The sequence below is a fragment of the Emys orbicularis genome, chromosome 8, assembly GCF_028017835.1.
Source record: "Emys orbicularis isolate rEmyOrb1 chromosome 8, rEmyOrb1.hap1, whole genome shotgun sequence".
NCBI lineage: Eukaryota > Metazoa > Chordata > Testudines > Emydidae > Emys > Emys orbicularis.
The window spans coordinates 38,498,717-38,518,643 of NC_088690.1; the positions used below are offsets into that span (position 1 = coordinate 38,498,717).

Below are 19,927 nucleotides of genomic sequence, written 5' to 3' on the forward strand. Positions count from 1 at the left end.
TTTTTAGTCAGGGAATTTATGATTTTTGTGTTCCCTGAGCATCAGCAAAATACTGCCATACTGGGGGGACCAGATTGCATTTTCTTTGGCAGAATAATAGGCTTTTCCAACTGGGAATGTGTTTTTTATTTGTCTCTTTCCTTTTGTTTAAGAAAACATACATTTTGGTCCTAAAGGTCTTGACAGTGTCATTTTATGAAACGGTCAATATTTGCTTGCTAGTGACTCAGAGCAAACATCACTTGCAGAGAAAATGAAGCTTTGATTTGGAAAATTCTCCAAGGGGGGAGGTAAACCTTGTTTTTTTTTCTGAGGGCTGGACAGCATGGTTATCATCTGGCAACGCTTCAGTTCTGTCACTGTTGATGTTTGGCCTCAGTGACTGAGAAGTTGTAACTTTCAGGATTGCAGCAAGGTGTGCATCAGATAGTTGTGTTTGGTATTTTGACTTGTTTATATTCATTGTGGAAAAGAGTGATGCTGCCTCCATGGCTGACTCTGCCCGGCAACTAATGATGCTGCCTCCATGGTTGACTCTGCCCAGCAACTAGTGATGGTATCTCTGTCCCTCTCTCCCAGCCAATGGGAGCTGCGGGGGGCGGTGCCTGCAGCCAACATTGCCGGCAGCATGTCTGCATGTGTCTCTCCTCCGTGGGCCGCAGTGGGGAGGTTCTCGGGCTGCACATGGCTCGCAGGCTGGGACTTTGAGACCCCTGCTCTAAATCATTAATGAAAATATTGATTAGTACCAGACCCAGGACTGACCCCCTGTGGGACTCCCACTTGACTAGACATTCCCCCCTCCCTCAGTTTGACAGCAAACTACTCTTTGAATATGGCCACAAAGGCATATGCAGTGTAGAGTGGCTGGTGCCTGGCTTTTCCCCCTCCCATGCACTCGAAACTATGAATGTATGAGTTTACAAAAATCTCTTGGAGGGGCTTCCACCAGATCTGGGACCCCTTCTGCAAGATTTGGGTCTTGCTGACTAATTAGAGCTCCTTTGCTTTGCACTACACCATGCAACACAAAGGAGCATTTGGCCTTTATTCTTCTCCTGAAAGTATTTGTGTATATGTTTATCTCTTGTTAAGCTTTTTGGGGAATGGCATGATAGGGCTAGGTCCCCTGCAATATAAATAATAATAATCATCATAGTAATGAATAATACAACTCTTCGGCTTAAGAAAGCCTCTTAACTAGAGTGGGGAGAGGAGGTTGTTTCTTTTTCATGAAAATTTGACCAAAAATGGGCAACCTTTGAAGTTTTGTAACCAGCTCTTCTCCTAACTGTGCTGATTATGATCCTGATACAAAGTCCTTTGAAACCAATTGGAATCTTTCCATTGATTTCACTAGGTTTGGATCAGATATTCTATTTTCAGGGATAAATTATAATCCATAGCAGAGGTTAAAAGTCAGAAATTTCTTAATCGACTGAGCATGTCAGAATATGAAGACTCATTAGCCCAGGTCTTTGGGTTTACTTTTTTTATTCCAATTAGAAATAAGAAAAAGAATTTCTATTTTGTAATTAAAACAATGCACATTATTACCATCTAATTATGTCTGACATGTTCAGGGTGTCTCAAGCTAATGCCTGTAATTACAACGCTAATGCTGCCCTAAGCAGAATACTCAATAAATATTCATATTTTTAAACAGCCACTTAGAATTATTTAGAATAGTGAACAAACACTTATATTGTCTTTGCCTTTTTGAAGATGCATTTTATATTTAGGTTGATAAAAAAGATATGAGAACAAGACGTCCTATGGGACCTGACATACAGTATATTGCAAATTGTCTATAAAAGTATTTGTTAGTATTGCTGAGGAATTATTGTAGGGGTTATTAGGCCTTTATAGTTATTCTTTTTTTTTTGGTGGGGGTGGGGGGTTATGTTCCGAAAGAATATGGTAATCCTAGAAGTGAAAAGCACAATGGAGTCCTATCCTTTGTTGGGGTTCCTAAACACCACCGTTAAATGTGGATGTTTCCTGGATTTTGTAATTAGCAATAATAAAACTGCAGTTAGCATATGCAGAATGCAGATCCCTTTGAAAATGATCTGTATGCACATTAACTCATTATACTACATCACTATGTAAAATATTACATATTTAATAATAGCTGAATCTCACTATATAAATGCAATTATATAGATGGGAAACAGTCAGATAGGAAATATGGACTTGTGGGTAACATACTGCCCTAAAACTCAAGAAATCTGGGTCCACTCCATGTGACCTGGAGCAAATCACATAATCTCTTTGTGCCTTAGCTCCCCATCTGTAAGAAGTAGGATAATTATTCCTTTGCCTGCCTTGTTGATTTAGCTCTTGGAGGCCACTGTCTCTAATTATGTGATTTGTACAGCACCTAGCACAATGTGGCCCTGATCTCGTTTGACCCCCCTAGGTACTACTGTAATGCAAATTAAATAATGATGTTTGTGTCAGATTTTACACTTGCCTAAACCATGATGTGTGGTGTCAGTGAAATCACAGTGTGTGGGCCTAGGCGTTGGTATTTAGCCACGATGGATTGGTGCAGAGATGCACTGGCCCAGGTGGAGCTAAGGTAGGATTGTGCCACTATCCCTCTCTGAGTTTTCCAGTGGTCGGGGACAACACGTACGCGGTACCATTCCATTGAATGGACCTCTCCCAACCTCCCCCAAGCTGAGGCACAAAGAGAGTATGGCCAGGTCTACACTACCGCGGTAGTTCGACAGCTGGCAATCGAACTTCCGGGTTCGATTTATCGCGTCTGGTCTGGACGCAATAAATCGATCCCGGAAGCGCTCGCCGTCGACTGCGGTACTCCAGCTCGGCGAGAGGAGTACCGCGGAGTCGACGGGGAGTCTGCCTGCCGCGTGTGGACCGCGTCTGAACCACGGTAAGTTCGAACTAAGGTATGTCGACTTCAGCTACGTTATTCACGTAGCTGAAGTTGCGTACCTTAGTTCGAATTTGGGGGTTAGTGTAGACCAGGCCTATGTGATTTGCTCCAGGTCACACAGGAGTGGAACCCACCTGAACAGCTCTGGGTGAGTGCATTGGGGAGGATAAGGGGATACACCACTACATTTGTGCACCCAGAAGCAGTCTCAATAATCCCCTGAGCACAGGGACTGTGACTGTCCCTTACAGCTGCTGGGGGAGAAAACAGGGGGAAAGCTCCTTGCATATCCATGCAATCATACTGAGTTACTACACATGCAGGACTGCCACTGAAAACAAAGGGAGTGCCCAGTGTGAGATGAGAATTAAACAATTCATCTAACTAAAAAACTTTGCTACTTCCAATGATGGCAGAAATGACAAAATTCAAATTGGATGCATTTACTCTTTATTTAAGTAAATCTAATGGATTTCTTGTGTTATTTTCAAGACACTCTTGGGAATGCCACTCTTCGCTTTATTCAGGATATCAATTCACATTCCTTTCCTCTGCAATCACAATCAGCCTAAAAAATGAAATTACAACACAATCAACCTGACCATTGAGAACAAGGCATTCCTTAGACTACCTTCAGCGCACTTTTCATAGCAATACTTTTGAAGACAAGCTAAACTCTGCAGCTCTTTGTACTGTGTAGCACTTCAAAGCAAAGCTGCTATTTTCAAAAACCAAGCCCCATTATATACCCTGTTTCAGTGGAGTCCAGCTAACAACCACCCTACACCTAAAATTACATTTTCTTTTTAAAAAACCTGCACTAAAAAACACAAACATTTTAAAGTTTGGAAATGGCCAATTAATGGATCCAGCCAGTTTCCCACTGCCCTTTACAAACATGATCATTCATTATCTTGTCACCTGACATACATTGCACTCCCAGTCTTCACTCCGTTTTACTCTAGAATGGAAATAAGTAGAATGTATCATTTTGGTTGTATCCGTTTTTATGAAATGTGCAAGGAAGATTTCAAAAGCAGCATAATCCAGTGGTACATTAAATTCTGAAGAAAAACTGTACATTTTCTCAGTGTGATGTGTTGGCATAGAAGAATATTTTCTGCAAGGGAAATAGAATAATTCACGTTTGGTGCTATGAAATATCTTCACTGTATGGTGCTGTAGGTATATGCAAGTCTGTGCGGACCTTGTAAGTTTGTATTTTTAGCTATATTAAGAAGTGGAGAAAAAGCAAACGTAACAGCCATCTTCAAAATAAGAAGGAAGAATAAAGCTAGCAATTACTGTTCCATCAGTCATATTTACCTTCAGTGCCACAGGGAACTGCAAATATCACCTCCCTGTGTCAGCCAGGTTTGTTACATCCCAAGGGGTTTCAGCCTAAGGGAGGGCAGGCAGTGTGCTTCTACTGTGGCCCTTCTCACTGGATGATGCTGGGTAAATGCAGATTTAAGTTCTATTGAGCTTTCAGTGAGGACCTCATCAATGGAAACTGACAAGCAAGGGGATGCAGTAGGGTGAACAGATGTCCCGATTTTATAGGGACAGTCCGGATTTTGGGGTCTTTTTCTTATATAGGCTCCTATTATCCCCCACCCCTGTCCCGATTTTTCACACTTGCTGTCTGGTCACCCTAGGATGCAGTGAATCATCATATGCTGCTGTCCTCCAGCCAAGCTGCCTCCCCCACCCACCACTGGTCACTTTGTGGACTGTACTGGCCCTTGCATGCACCCTCGTAGAAAGGTGCTTTTGCCTGCTTACCATTGCCACAGCTTCCCTGGTACATTGTTTGCCAAAGAGGGCCCTCTGATTGAATCGGTGCTTTCAGAAGCTCATGGAGAGCCTGGGTGAAGTTTCCCCCTTAAGTCTAACTTTTATCCCTAATGAATTAATGGAACTAATCTCTAAAGGATAAAATCACTAAACATCTAGATAAAGGAACCATGACCCATAATCATCTGTGTTTTCTACAGGAGTAAATCCTGCCAGGCAAAGTTAATTGTTTTTTTTTTTAATAGAAAAAAGCCTTCACCCATAATGAATAGGTGAAGGCAATTCACTCTCTCTCTCTCTATATATATATAAAAGAAAAGCATTGGATACAATTACATTAAATCTTCCTTTGAAATTGAACTCAAATTGGCTGGGGTATATACACTTTCATGTGAATTGAAAACTGGTGGAAGTACCCTAAACAAAAGGCAATGATAAACAGCAAAGCACTGATTAGGATAAAAGGTGGCTGTTGGTGTACTTCTGGGGCAAGTGTAAAGTCTGGTCTGATTGAACAGCTTATAAAACATATGTGAAAGAACAAGGGTGTTTGAAACTTTTGATGAATACGTCATTCAGGCAGGAAACAGAAACAATAACGTGATTTAGCTGAACAATCATTCACTATAAATAGCAGATAGTCAGACTTCATTAACAACCCATATGTTGGCATGTATTTGTGTAATCTTTTTGACAAACAGTTATAAATAGGAAATGAGGCCCCAATCCTGTAACAAGTTGACCACTGCACCTGTATGTAGTAATCCTTGGGGGTCCACACATGTGAAGAGGTCATCCAGAATTCACTATGTTGCAGGATTGGAGCCTACTTTTGAAAAATCAAAGTCTGTTCATGAATGTCTCACAGATGAAAAGGCTAAATTGTTTGGGAAATAAGATTGCAACAAATAGTTTGACCAGCTCAATTGACTAAGGCAGTGGTGGGAAACCGGTGGCCCACGGGCCGCACACGGCCCATCAGGGTAATCCGCTGGTGGGCCACAAGACAGTTTGTTTACATTGACCATCCACAGGCATGGCCGCCCACAGCTCCCAGTGGCCACGGTTCACCGTTCCCGGCCAATGGGAGCTGCAGAAAGTGGCGTGGGCTGCAGGTTGTTGCTTTTGCAAAAATATTATAGGGTTGTTTGAGTGTTTAGGTTTATTATTACAAAGAAATAACAATGAATTGTTTTTCCTTCCTTCCTTTCCAGTTGCCCATACTGGCATCTTCTGTTGTTAGTCTCTATTTTCTTGAACTTACTGATGTCTTCAAGCCAGTTCACTCTGGATTCAGCTGCTATGACAGGAGTCTGAGTATGCCATACATTGAACCTACACAAGAGGCTGTTCCCTTCCTGATGTTGCTTAGTTTGACTTTTGCTGGACCTGCAATCACGGTAAGTTATGGGAATGTTCACCTGCCTCCCCTAAAAAAAGATTTAGGAGCAGATCTTCAGTTGGTGTAAAGCAACATGGCTCCATTGACCTCAATGAATTACATGAACTGATGATCTGATTGTTAGGTTTTAACATGGAATTTTTATCCTTCTATAACAAGTGTTAATAGGGGTCCCAAACTTTACAACAGAAAAAGTGGGTTTTTTTTAAATCTCTTATTGACTTTTAATAGGGTTTAGGGTTCCCAAGTCACTTGAGCAATTTTGAAAATTTTACCCATTAATCCTAAGTAGTACAGTTATGAAATAAGAATAAAACATTCACCGTATTGAAATTTACAATGGAATCTCTCTCTCTCTCTCTCTCTCTCTCTCACACACACACACACACACACACACACACACAAATGAAATGTTAAAATATCTTAAAAGGCTGAGAGTAAATAAGAAAGTTTCCTTCTTAACTGTTTATATTGAGATGCCAATCGGAATGCATAGTCAGGCAAAGGCTATCATGGAAGACACTCTTAAATGCAAATTAATTTTGTTCTCTCCTTTTCACTCAGACTTCAAATACCATTTCACGTGTGCTAACGTTTTTGTCAAGTAAATATTTCTGTGGTTACAGAGCCAGAGACAAATTTTGCTCTGAGTTACTGTCAAGCAATCTACAATTCCAAAGAACACTCACTGTAGTTGCCTGGGTATAAAGACAACAAAATGGAGCCCAGTACATTTGTGTGTAGGCTGGGAACAGCAGAAAGTTTCTACACAATGTGAAAAAAACCCTTAACACTGTCTTAAAATGACTCCTAGTAGCACACCAGTAAATTATGGTTGAGATTCACCCCTCCCTGAGCAACTTGGCTTTGTGCAGAGAACAAAGATGGGTGGGAGGGATAGAATTCACCTTTTACAACCTGGGATGAAAAGCAGGCTGTGTAAGGCTGTTCATTCAGTGCATTTCCCAGCCTCCTCCACAGTGGTTTTTGACCATTCATTTGCATAAATTGAGATCCCACTGACTACCCATTGGCCAATCAAACAACTCCTTAACACTGACCTAATTAAAACTAGCATAAAGATAATTCCCTCTGTAGCCCACAGGAGAGACTGTGGAGTTCCACCCAGGCCCTCTTTGCTATGGGCATGAACGTTAGAGGGCGTGCATGGATTTTCTGTCCCTTTGTGAACATCACCCTATATAAATCACTGTTCTATATATTATGCTGAATGAAATAGTGTTTGTACAGGACCTTTCATAGTCTTGTTAATGAGCGAGATCACTAGAGCAGGATTTTTTTGGCAAATGGAGATGCCAGGTTACACTCAGCAGTGGCTCACATGCAGTTTTAGATATAACAGCCAGGTTTCTTCAGTGAGCGAATATTGATCATGATGCTGTGGTTATTTATTATTCTTTCCAAAACTGCCCTGGAGTATCTAACTTGTAAGCTATAGGATGGGCAAGAAGGAAACTAGTTCAATGGCTCATCCAGAGGGAGAACAAATTGTTAACAGAACAGAACTTTCCCAATACAACACTTAAATATCAGTGAATGAGCAATTCAACCCCTTTTGTATAGTAAATGAAATAAAATGTCTGATCTTTACTAGTATAATAACCCTGCTGGAATTACAATGTGAAGCTAAAATGAAATGTAAAGACTTTATTTTTATGTACACTTAGAGTGCTGTCTACACTGCTTTACTGGGACACTCATTTGCTCATTTAACTGTGTACTTAGATACCTCAATGCTATAGCTACCTCTAGTACACAAGGACAGGCAGGCCAACTGACAAATTCATCCTTGTTCCTAGACTGCATTGAGTTTAACCAGGGATTAATTCATTCCTTTGTGCTTTATCGGAGAATCTGAAATTGTGAAAACTCTAAAATGCGACCCTGCATATATAGAAATGCAGAGAAGGGGTGAAATCCTGCCCCCACTGAAGTCAATGCCCAATCTCCCATGGAGTTCAGTGGAGCCAGGAATTCACCCTATGAGTTTTTAAACAGAGGTGTGGCACTCTGGTTAACATCTGTGTCATTATTTCTGTTCAGGTATCCCGCCTTTTTGAATGTGAAACTCAATGAATGACAAATTTCCTTGAAAGTGACCTATGGGCCCTGTATATACACTGGGAGAACTTTGCTAAGTACAACCATGTTCATAAACTGGTAGGAAGCTCACCTACATTCTTTATCATACTTGAACAGCTGCTCCTCTCTTGCCCATAGTCCCTTCCATCTCACCGAGGAATTCCTCCTCAGGATCATTCATGTTGGTGTGCACCTAATTTCAGTATTGCCAGCCCAAGCATTTCAAAATCATGAGTGGAACCCAAAAAGTCATGTGATTGACTTAAAAATCATGAGGGCTTTTTTTTTTTTAATGGTTTCTTTTTATAGGCCTCATGTAAATAATATGGTTTCAGCAGCAGGGGCTTTAAGAAAAATAAGAAAATATGAAATATCATGACACTTGTGATAAAAACAAGAGATTGGCAATGTTGCTGTTTATGTGGCCATCTTGGGCTTATTCACTGCTGCCTAAACTGGATCCAAAATGTTTGCCCCTGGAAAACAGATTGGCTGGGTAACTATGTTTTTTTTAAATTCTGTCAGAATGGATTTTCACACTGGCATCTACAGGGAACAACTGCAGGAGTCATACTGAAGTCATACAGGCTCAAGGACTATGAGCCAGGTGCAGTCTTGGCATAAGTGCACTGAACTTTATTGATTTCAGTGGATTTACACCAAAGCTGACTATTAACAGACACTTTCAATGGAGGTAATCTCTGTTCTGGGAGCACTTCTAGCCTGAATGGAAGAACCATGCTATATTAGGAGTTTTTCATGTCTTTTTTGACACTGGATCCATAGGACTTATTTAGTCATGGCTCTGGGCCAGGGACTGGGCTAGATGATCTAGTAACATCCCTTCCAGTCCCACATTTCTGTGATTCTATGTACCAGTCAACTGGAATGCTCTAAGATTGCAAAACAGTTCCTATTTTAACCCCTTGATTTTATATGCTCATAATTTACTCAGCCACCCATTGGATGGAAATTTTCAATACTTTGTATATGCCTGAAGATTATGTTTTCTAAGGGTTCATTTATACAAACACTTAGATCACAAGAACCTGGGGTGTAATCTACACTGCACCAGAAAATTTTTGCTGCATAGCAAACTGGGTCCACATGGAAACTGGGTCCACATGGACAGGCTAGTTCAGGGTAGATTTACACCAGAGCTTGCTGCGAACTATGTGTTTGTGTAGACAAAATCTAAGTCTGAGCAAAATCCCTTGAACTAGGCTTCAGTTCAGTGAGAATGCAAAAAAAAAAAAAAAAGAACTTTCTCATTTTAAACAGTTCTAATCATAATGCTGTTTTAGACAGGACTAAATGCAAAAAAGGCTGAAAATTAAAACCTACCTTGAAAATAATCCTCACTGATGACTAGTGATTTTTCTTGCTTTAAAAAAAGATGGTTTTGATTTGCCAGTTATGATTATTTTAAAATTGTATGAGACTTTGCAGTAGAAAATGTTGTCATCAATAAGTGCATACTTAAGCCCTGGTCTTGCAAAGATTTACATGTGAGATTATTTTATGCACCTGAGTAGTCCCAGTGAGTCAGTGATACTACTCATGCATCAAGTTAAATAGATGTGTAAATCAAGTAGGATTACGGAATAAAAGAAAGGTGCATTGTACATGCATCACAGCTAGTTCATTGTGCGTTTTTTAAAACTATCTTGCTGACTTTAAGCATTCATAATGTTGAAACTCCTGAAGCCATTTTCTCCAAACTTGGCTTGTCTATAATTGTCTGAGTATTTTTTTAAATCTTTTTGAGACTTAAATACTGAGCCAAATTTGAAGAAAATAAGTCCAGAAGCTTCAAAGTTATAACCATTAATTAACAGCAAGCTCTAGGAATGCCTTAATTCATGCATACTGATAAGGACATACACCAGTACATTTCCTTGTACCAAAATGTGTACTTAGCTTGCATTAATAATAGAAACTAATGACAGTTGTACTCACCAGTTGGCTGTTACTCACTGGTTCCTGTGAATTATGGAACTAGAGCTTCATTTTTTCTTCTTTCCTTTAAATAAAGATCCTAGGAAGTTAGATGCACAAAGAATACACTTATGCAAAATTCAAGTTACTTAAATACAAGTATTTTGTATTTAAATTTTAATTAATTTTCTAAGAAATCATAATTCATACAAAAGATGTAATATATAAAATGAAGCACCGAGAACCATACCAGGAACTCCAATAATGTAACATATAATTTCCAGGAGCCTAAGAGATCTGTACATGAATTACTACGTTATGGGAGCAACAGGAACTCAATATCATGTAAAAAACCCCTCATACACAAAATCATGTTGATGCAATATTTAATAATTTTTAAAGATCATGTCTAACAAAAAGGAAAAGGGAGAAGGAAAACAAATCCCTTCTGAAACCCCAACCTCAATCCCTACCCAGAGGCCTAGGAAGGTAAAAACAGTAAGAGCAGGAATCAGTTTGTCTATGTTGTCTGGTGAGATATTCACTTGCTTTATTCCATGTTTAGACTAGAGTATGTTTTAGGTCTATTTCCTTTAGAGCAATGGTTCTCAAACTAGGGCCGCCGCTTGTTCAGGGAAAGTCCCTGGCAGGCCGGGCCAGTTTGTTTACCTGCCGCGTCCGCAGGTTCGACCAATCACGGCTCCCACTGGCCGTGGTTCGCCGCTCTAGGCCAATGGGGGCTGCAGGCAGGCTGGTTCTACCATTTTTGCCGCCCCAAGCAAAAAAAAAAAAAAAAAAAGCCGGCCGAACTGCCGAAGTAAAAAAAATAAAAAGCTGCCCAAACTGCCGAAGTTAAAAAAAAAGCCGCTCAGAGTGCCGAAGCAAAAATAAATAAATAAATTTTAAAAAGCCACTCGGACTGTGCCGTCCCAAGAATGGACGGAATGCTGCCCCTTAGCATGTGCAGCCCCAGGCACGTGCTTCCTCCGCTGGTACCTGGAGCCGGCCCTGGCTGCAGGAAGGGCGGCAGGCATGTCCCTCGGCCCGCGCTGCTTCCTGCAGCCCCCATTGGCCTGGAGCAGCGAACCGCGGCCAGTGGGAGCCGCAATCGGCCGAACCTGCGGACGCAGCAGGTAAACAAACCGGCCTGGCCCACTGGGGGCTTTCCCTGAACAAGTGGCGGCCCTAGTTTGAGAACCACTGCTTTAGAGTAAATAGTCTTTACCACAGTATCATACAGTAACTTATTTTCCCAAACTATTATTTTAGGAGAATCTGTGTCATTCCATTTAAACCACATTAGTTTTTGCTCACTATCAGTTCCATAAAACAGTAGCAGTTTTTAACTGGACTTATTTGCAGCCCTGAGGTGCCTCCTAAAATGACTGTACTTGGTGTAGACATATGTTTTGTGTGTGTGTGTGTATACACACACACACACACACACAGAGACATATATATTTACACATTTACACACACAGGATTTTTTTCCTGTAACTCCCAATGACAAGACCACTCTGAAACTCTCAGAATGGGTACTGCATCTCCAGCATTTGCCGGAGTTACAAGCTGACCCCCGTTCACTTCAATGGACTTTGAATCAGGCCGCTAATATTTTTTCCTCTTATAAGGAAAATAAAAGCACTATAAAGCATACAAATTTCATATGGTGTGGTTGATTTAGCCATGTCAATGTATGTTAGACAGCTAAAGACTGTTAGGTTGCACAAAGGGAGCAATCTGCTTTGTCACAGAGTAACAGAATGTTAGATCATATAGTTTATCAGATAGTTTGCAAGTTTGATTGACAGTACCAACGCAGAAAGAATAGAGGAGCAGCTTTATATTGTCCCCTTCTCAGTCAACACAACTACCCAGTTAGGTAAAATAAAATAAAAAAAAAAGTCCCAGAAATATTTAGTAAAATGGCACAAGTTTTGGCTTTGCCAGGGGCCAAGCTTTTGTCCTGTAAATTACCTAAGAAGGAGAGCAAATTCACAATCTGCTGAATCTGCCAGCCCTAATCTCCAACATGATTAATCCAGTTTTTAGGAAAGACATCAACATGATCAGCTGAATCTACTACCCCATGTTGTCCGCTTTGTTTCCCTGGTTTCCCTTCTATAACACAAGACGGTCTATCTTTCCAGGTTTTTTCCCCATGCCAAATATCCCCTGATGCTTGCCAAAAGCTATTTAAGATTCTGTAAAATTTTAATTTAAAATCCAATTGCTTGCTCCTGGACAAAGTCTTAGCATTATAATGGCGATACTGAGATGGATAATAATGTTATAGACCCTGTGAAATTAACTCTTAGCTAATAAAATTCTCTACATCTCCTCTACCATTGACTTTCCCATATACTGATGCAATCTTCACTGCATTTATTTTGCTCTAGGGGAAGAAAGGAAACTCAATTAAGACCAAATGTGTGGTCAGCAGGGGGTTGATTGTCCAGAAACTGCTGTCCCATTTAATTTCCACTCCCCCGTGTATCACTGAGATAGTACAATGCGTCAGCACTTGTCTGATGGTTCCATCAGGTCATACATAGTTTAAGTCTTAATTTTATTTTATGTTTAAGTTTTTAGCGTTCAGCTGCATTGCAAATCTTTTGAATCACACCTTGCACAGTGCTGTTTTATTGAATCTGCAGACAATCAATCTGTTCTGAGGTCTGAACTGCCCATTCACATCAGTGCAGTGTTAACTCTGAAGTCTAACAACAATATACATGCCAACATAAGAGCTGGACAAAATTTTTCAGCCAAAATGTTTTGGTGAAAAATGCAGATTCATTGACACTAAAACATTATGCAGAGATGTGTCTGTTCCGCCAAATTGTTTATGAAAAAAACATAAAGAAAGAGTCTACGCATTTTGTTTCAACATTTTCTGAAGGAAATATTTCAGTTTTCAATTTGAAATTATTTTTGTTTTGAAATTTTTTTCAATTTCATTTAAAAATATATAAAAATGTTTAAAATACCTTTGAAAGTGAAACAAAACATTTAGTTTCAGGTTGAACAAAACGTTTCATTTGACATCCACCGACACATTTTTTTTTCTTTTCAATTCTCCAAAAGTTTTGACCCAAAATGATTTTTTTTAAAGATTTTTCAAAATTGCCAGCAAATCAAAAAAATCACTTATTCACACAGCTCTGGTCAGCATTGTTGACATAACTATTTCACTGCTGAGAATTTTAGCGGAAACATCAAATAAATCTGAGTGTGTGGAATTTAGGATCATGGCCATGGCTTCCATAGAGCAGCATCACACTTTCCTCCTTGTAACAGGGTGACTTGCCATGGGCAAGCCAACCCTGATTACAGAATGAGCCCCACTTGAGGGGAATCAGGGACTTTCCTATAAGGAGCCATAGTAAGGGAGAAGCTCAGAAAGCCCTAGTGAGATTGCAGTGAGTGAGAGAGGCTCCTGCAGGGAAGACCCTGAGACTAGGGGAATTGGTACAGCTAGGAAGGACTGGGAGTAGCCTGCCAACACAAGAAGGACTCTGCCCAGACCAAGGGAGTTGGGCCGTACCTGGCTGGAGAGAAGACTTTTATATTTAGTTTTGAACTTTAATTAATAAATCAGCCCCTAAGGAAGGCTGTTGTGATTGGACTGGAAACCCAGTGTGGATTTTATTTGGGGATCCAAGAAGGGAAACTGAGATGAGGGGTTGCATACAGGCAGGGTTGCCCTGAGGCCACCAGGGTGGAGTGAAGCAGCCACTCATCTACACTTCTACTTTCTCCTTCCTAGCGCCACTCTAACTCCTCAGTAGGCTTGCCATTTCTCTCACTCTGTTAATTTACATGGCCATACAGACAGAACCCCAGTCTCTGCAGTGGATCTGGTTAAAAACCAAGCCCATTACACAATTAGGGAAGAACAAGCTGTCATGGCATTTTAGGCTGCCAGGGATTGCTAGGCAGGCAGCCAAAGGCTGAGTGCTACATCCACCCCAGAAATGCTATGGGAGTGCTATGGCTTTTCACCATTTATGATGCAGCATTTTCTAATTATTAGTTTTTATATTATTGTATCACTTAGCAGCCCCAAGCAGGGCCAGTGTTCCATGCACTAGGCATTATACACACACACACACAATGAAAAGATGGTCCCTGCCCCAAAGAGCTTATGTCATTTATATTTAATGTCAATGCCATCCTCTCGCCTGCCCTCACTTAGGGGAAACTGCATATTAATGAAATTCTTTAAAAGCAAGTACACTTCTGTGAATGATATTTGTTCTATTATAATTATATTTCAGCCCTTAAAATCCAGTCACTAACTGCTGCATAACTGCTATCTATGCCATGAATACCTCCTTTGTCATTGCAGATAATGGTAGGAGAAGGAATTCTCTACTGTTGCCTGTCTAAAAGAAGAAATGGGATTGGAGCCGAGGCCAATATTAATGCGGGAGGCTGCAACTTCAACTCTTTCCTTAGAAGAGCTGTCAGATTCGTTGGTGGGTTTTGGGTGTTAGTTACCAAAAAATGCCTTTTGTGATGTATTTTTGATTTTAATTACACAGGTTTTTTCATTCTTTAAAATAGCTTTTTAGGACAGTAAAGGGCAGTTATTGGCACAGCTCTCATCCGCCAAAAAAAAGTGCAAGACAAGCTGTCGAATGGTATTGCAAAGTAAAAACACACATTCAATAATGTAACACATCTGTTGTCCATTTTTCACTTTCATCTATTGCGTTATCATCAGTGTTGCTAAATCAATAATTTGGCTTATCATTATCCCACCAACCCCCCCATCTCCTTTCAAAGTCCATTTAATTGTTAAGATGTATGGGTTTTGTTTTATTTTGAATGCTTTTTCCCCCCTGTAAAAAGAATCACTGTTCATGAGCAACACAATAGAAACAGGTTGAGCTGATAGCCCTATCAAAAAACGTCAGTGGATTTGATATTCCATGTGTGGATGGTGGGTCTCTTGGCCTGGATTCACAAAAGGACATAGGTGTTATAGAAGACCTCCGTTATACCCAATGGTTAGATTACTCACGTGGAATGTGGGGGATCAACAGTTCAAGTCCCCCTTCTGCCTCATGAAAAGAATGGATCTGAACAGGAATCTGCTACCTCTCAGGTGAGGGGCCTAACCACTAGGCCATAGCATCATTCTAACTCTCTGGCCCAAATAATATTTAATTATTCAGTTATTTTATTAGAGAGGAATAACTTCAATAGCAGAGATGAGAGACCTCCCCCGCTGTCCCAGCACAATATCCTGTAGCCCAGTGGTTAAAACACTCTCCTGAGAGGTGGCAGGTGCCTGTTCAAATCCCATCTCCTAATCAGGAAGAGGGAAGACTTGAACTAGTGGGCTTCCACATCCCAGGTGAGTGCTCCAACCTCTGGACTAAAGGTTATAAAGGAGAGCCTCTTCCTTGGCTGCTCTGTGTGGAGGTAGGTGGCCTTGTGTATGCTTGCCAGATTGGGTCTCCACACAAGTTATGTGGAAGAGCACCTATCTTCCACTGGTTTGTGAATCACTCTGAGGTGGAGATAGGCATCTGGATACAGAGTGAGACAGCGGTGCGCATACTCAGAAACATAGCTGTGGAGGTGCAGAAACAAACCAAGCTTTGGAAGTGTGTGGATTTCACCCTTAATTTATTCCCTGAATCTGATCTTTCATTTATGTGTCTTATTTAATCATCTCATGATAAAGCAATAACTTCAGCCTTCTTCCAGTTCTCCAATCCCAAAAAACTACTTTTAACAGTACAAGTTGATCAGGGAAACAAATCTAAAACCCATCCAAAGCAGGAAAAAATGCACCGTAAAGCAACCACATTTACTTGAACTATATATATTCAGTCTCAGGAATTTGGCATTCAAGATACGAGTGTTATTAGTTAGTAACAAAAAGAGAACATTTAGAGGAAGACTGCATTTTTCAATAGATAAACTGCACTTCCTGTTAAGAGTTTAACTAAACATATTAGTTTGTTTTTTGTAATGTAATGAAAAAGAGTGACAGTGTGATTCAAGGGTTAAACCACTGCATGGACACAGACAAGGTCTGCAATGCCCAAAAGTCATTACCATCTGATTGGTGTTTGGTGGTCTGTGGGATGGTGCTCTCGGATCCCTTACTAAGAGACAGATGTCCATACTGAAAACAAAAGAACACCACACATCCTAATTGGCATTATTTGGCACCACAGATGGTCGTCTCATGAGAATGAACAAGTATTGAATGAACATGCATATTCTCATGTCTAGAGAGTAGCCCATCCTTGGGGCAGTGTGGGAAAGCTTGCACTGTCATCACTTCCATTTCCTCTACTGCCAGTTCAGTGTATAAACAGATTAATGAATTATTGAAAATATTAAATAAGATTGGTCCAGAGACAGATCCTTGAGGAATTCCACTGATATCCTTCCTCTAGCCCAACAGTTCTTCTTTTAGCACAACCAGTTGTTGTGTCTCCTTTAGCCAGTTCCTTACACACCTCATAATTCTTGTAATAATCCCCATTTTATCCAGGTAAGATAATTTCCCAAATAGAACTGTATCAAATGCTTTACTGAAGTTCAGATAGATTAGATCTACCACATTTCCCTTATCTGAAAGATCAGTTAGCTTAAAGAAAGATCGGGTCTATGTGACACAACCTACGTTTGATAAACCTGTAGTTATCTAGATCACTTTTCCCCTCTTTCTTAAATATAGGTACTAGGTTTGATATTATTATCAGATGCCTAAGAACCCCAATAATGGGCTGGGATGTTATTAGGTTTAGTACAAACACACAACAAAAAGACAGACCCTGTCCCAAAAAGCTTACAGACTAAATAATATTGCACTTAAATCCTACCTAAACCCTGGCATAAGCAAGCTTAATACCACTGAATGCAATGGAGCTGTGGTTACTTATGTTGCTGTGAATTTGATCCAATGATCTTAACTAAGTTTAACCAGCTGGTTTGTTTTACTTTCTAGGTGTTCATGTCTTTGGCCTTTGTTCTACTGCTCTCATTACTGACATCATACAGCTGTCAACAGGGTATCAGACACCATATTTCCTGACTGTATGCAAACCTAACTACACATCCCTAAATGTATCCTGCTCAGAAAATTCTTATATTGTGGAAGACATTTGTTCAGGATCTGATCCCATAATCATCAATGGTGGAAGGTTAGTTCCATCTTTCATTGTGTAATAATCTTTTCTTACATACTTGCTTTTAAAGGACGTAGGTATTCACTCTTATTTTTAATTATCAGTCCCACCTACCGGACTTAATCAGTAACTAACATCAACTCTGAGTGAGTTTTGACAGTTTTTATAACAAAACTCAGTGAATAAGTTGATCTTTAGTTACGTTTACTGTCGACATATCTAAGGCCTAAGGGAGACTTTGGAGAGTATTCAGACAGACTTGGGTGCCTAACAGTGTGGTGGTATACACTATTAGCTAACAATTTTCTTCCCTTTCAAGCAGGCACAGTATCTAATTCATTTTTCAACATGGGTTGCTTCTACTGTTACTCTTGATAGGGTCTTCATAAGTTCTACGTGCTGAGTAGGGAAAGATCATGCCTAAATACTCATGTTACCTGAGGTTTCCTTATACCTTAGTTCATGAAGTCCACTACATTTTCGTTCTTTATTACTTTTTTGTGTATTTTCTGCTTGTTTAAAGTCGGGACATTGACAGACATTGAGACTGAAGTCCCTTATTTAAGAAAAGATTGCAGCATTGCAAACTTCTCCACACTCCCCAACCAATATGACCCTGAATCCTGACCTGTCTAGGGACAAGAGGATAGTTCATTCTCCCAGACAAGAGGATAGTTCATTCTCCCAGGTCACTCAGGGAGATCACTCCCATTGAGATGGCCAACAAGCATGGAAGTTAACGCTATTTGTGGTAGTTTATGTATGCTGGACACCACTGGGAACTTAGAGACCACAAACGCGTTTTGGACAGGCCAGCAGTCATCAGATGGTAAAACAGTCACTGCTAGAGATGGGGGGCTCTATATCCTATTGCTCTGATGCACCTGGTCCTCACCATGAGTCTTAATATTTGATATTTAATTCAAGAAACGTATCTATACTACCCTAATTATACTTGTTAGGCTCTTGAAAAATGCTGTCACGTCTCCTCTTAAAACTCTTTACCTCCATTGAACACACCACCAGTTTTTCCTAGCTCTTCCAAACTAGGTTAACTCTCCTTTCTTATTTATCATTCATGTTGCACTCCCTTGAATGTTCTATATTGTGGTTTTCTAATTTACACATAGCTATCTAAAAGAGATCCAGCCAAATTATAGAATAGGAATATAGGAGCGTGTGAGCTGCTTGGACACAATAGTGTGACCAGGGACAACTGCCGGTAAGCCTGGTGCCCACCCCAGTGAGCAGGGCTGGGGGCAGTACAGCCACGCCGGAGGAGCTGCTTGAGCTGGGCACTGGCTCCTGCAAGTGGCGGCCCAACATGCGGATATCTGTGGTTCCTGGCCCAGGTGCTGACCATGACCCTGCTGGTCTCGCTCGCTGTCACTAAAGCCTTGCAGCTCTGCGGATATCTGTTTTCTGTCCACAGATATAAATTGTGTGTACATGCAGGGCTCTAACTATAATATAATTAAGTACTGGAATAGACTTCCAAGGAAGGTTGTAGAATCCCCATCATTGGAGGATTTTAAGAACATATTAGACAAACACTTGTCAGAGTGGGTCTAGGTCTACTTGGTCCTGCCTCAGCACAGGTGGCTAGACTAGATGACTTCTCAAAGTCCCTTCCAGCCCTACATTTCTATCATTCTATAGTGGCTAATTCTTCACTTTGTTCTTTCCTGCCCCATAAGCCTTTACTCTTACCTAGACTCTGATTCTGCAAGGTGACTGGTGCAGGCAATACCTTGCATCTGCATGGAATCCCACTGAGTTCAGTGGGGCTCCATATGGGTCCACCCCCTGCACGATCAGGCTCCAAGTAATTTCTTTATCCTTTCAAGAAGGGCATCTACTGTTCTGTGTTTGCTGCACTTATTAGTCCACTGTGTCAAATGCCTTTTAGAAATTTCAGAAGAGTACTTCACCCCTCACTTTGCATGTCATCACCTCTAAAACATCAATCATATTTGTCACATCAGATGAATATTTTATGAAGCCAGTGGCCAATTTTAATCGGCTCATATTTCTTCAGAAATGTTATGATCTCATCTCATACTCTATGTTATTCCTGACACTGAGATTGCATTTGATGATCTATAATTTTCTGGCTTCTCCTTAATTATTATTTTTGCTTCCTTCAAGTCCTTCTCCATTCATGCTGGAGTGATAAGTTATCTGTTATTGGTCCAACAGACTCTTCAGTCATCCCTGTCGGGGTTTTATGGTGCAATCTCTCCAACCTTGGAGATTAATCTGACTTTAGTGATTTTAACTTGTACAAGTCTTGTTTTTGTGTGATTGCTAATGGCCTTCATTTTCAATTTATAATACACCAGAAACTTTGTTTCCATTTGTGGTAACTAGCCTCCAGACTCCCCTGTGAACAGTAAAGAGAAGAATTTGTGTAATTATTCAGCTGATAGAGAAAATTAATTGTCTCTATTATCCCTTAGTGGTCCAGTGGCTTTCCTCATCAATCTCTTCCCCTGTTTATAGTCAAAGTGCCTTTCCATACTTTTATTCATATGATAGGTGATTTCTGTCTCCTTTTGTTAGTTCTAGTTTTCTTAATCAGTTTTATACCCTCACAGTTTTGTTTCATAATCCTCTTTATCCCCT

At 40.4% G+C, this 19,927-nt stretch overlaps 1 protein-coding gene across 3 annotated transcripts in view; it reads left to right on the forward strand.

Annotated features, from left to right (window-relative positions):
• The window catches only part of PLPPR4 (phospholipid phosphatase related 4), a 46,719-nt gene that overhangs the window by 18,249 nt on the left and 8,543 nt on the right, over positions 1-19,927 (forward strand). For all 3 annotated transcript variants that reach the window (XM_065409780.1, XM_065409777.1, XM_065409778.1), the window contains 3 exons: positions 5,917-6,102; positions 14,497-14,626; positions 17,122-17,317. In XM_065409780.1, coding sequence (XP_065265852.1) covers positions 5,917-6,102; positions 14,497-14,626; positions 17,122-17,317 — 512 coding nt within the window. The remainder of the gene's footprint in view (positions 1-5,916; positions 6,103-14,496; positions 14,627-17,121; positions 17,318-19,927) is intronic.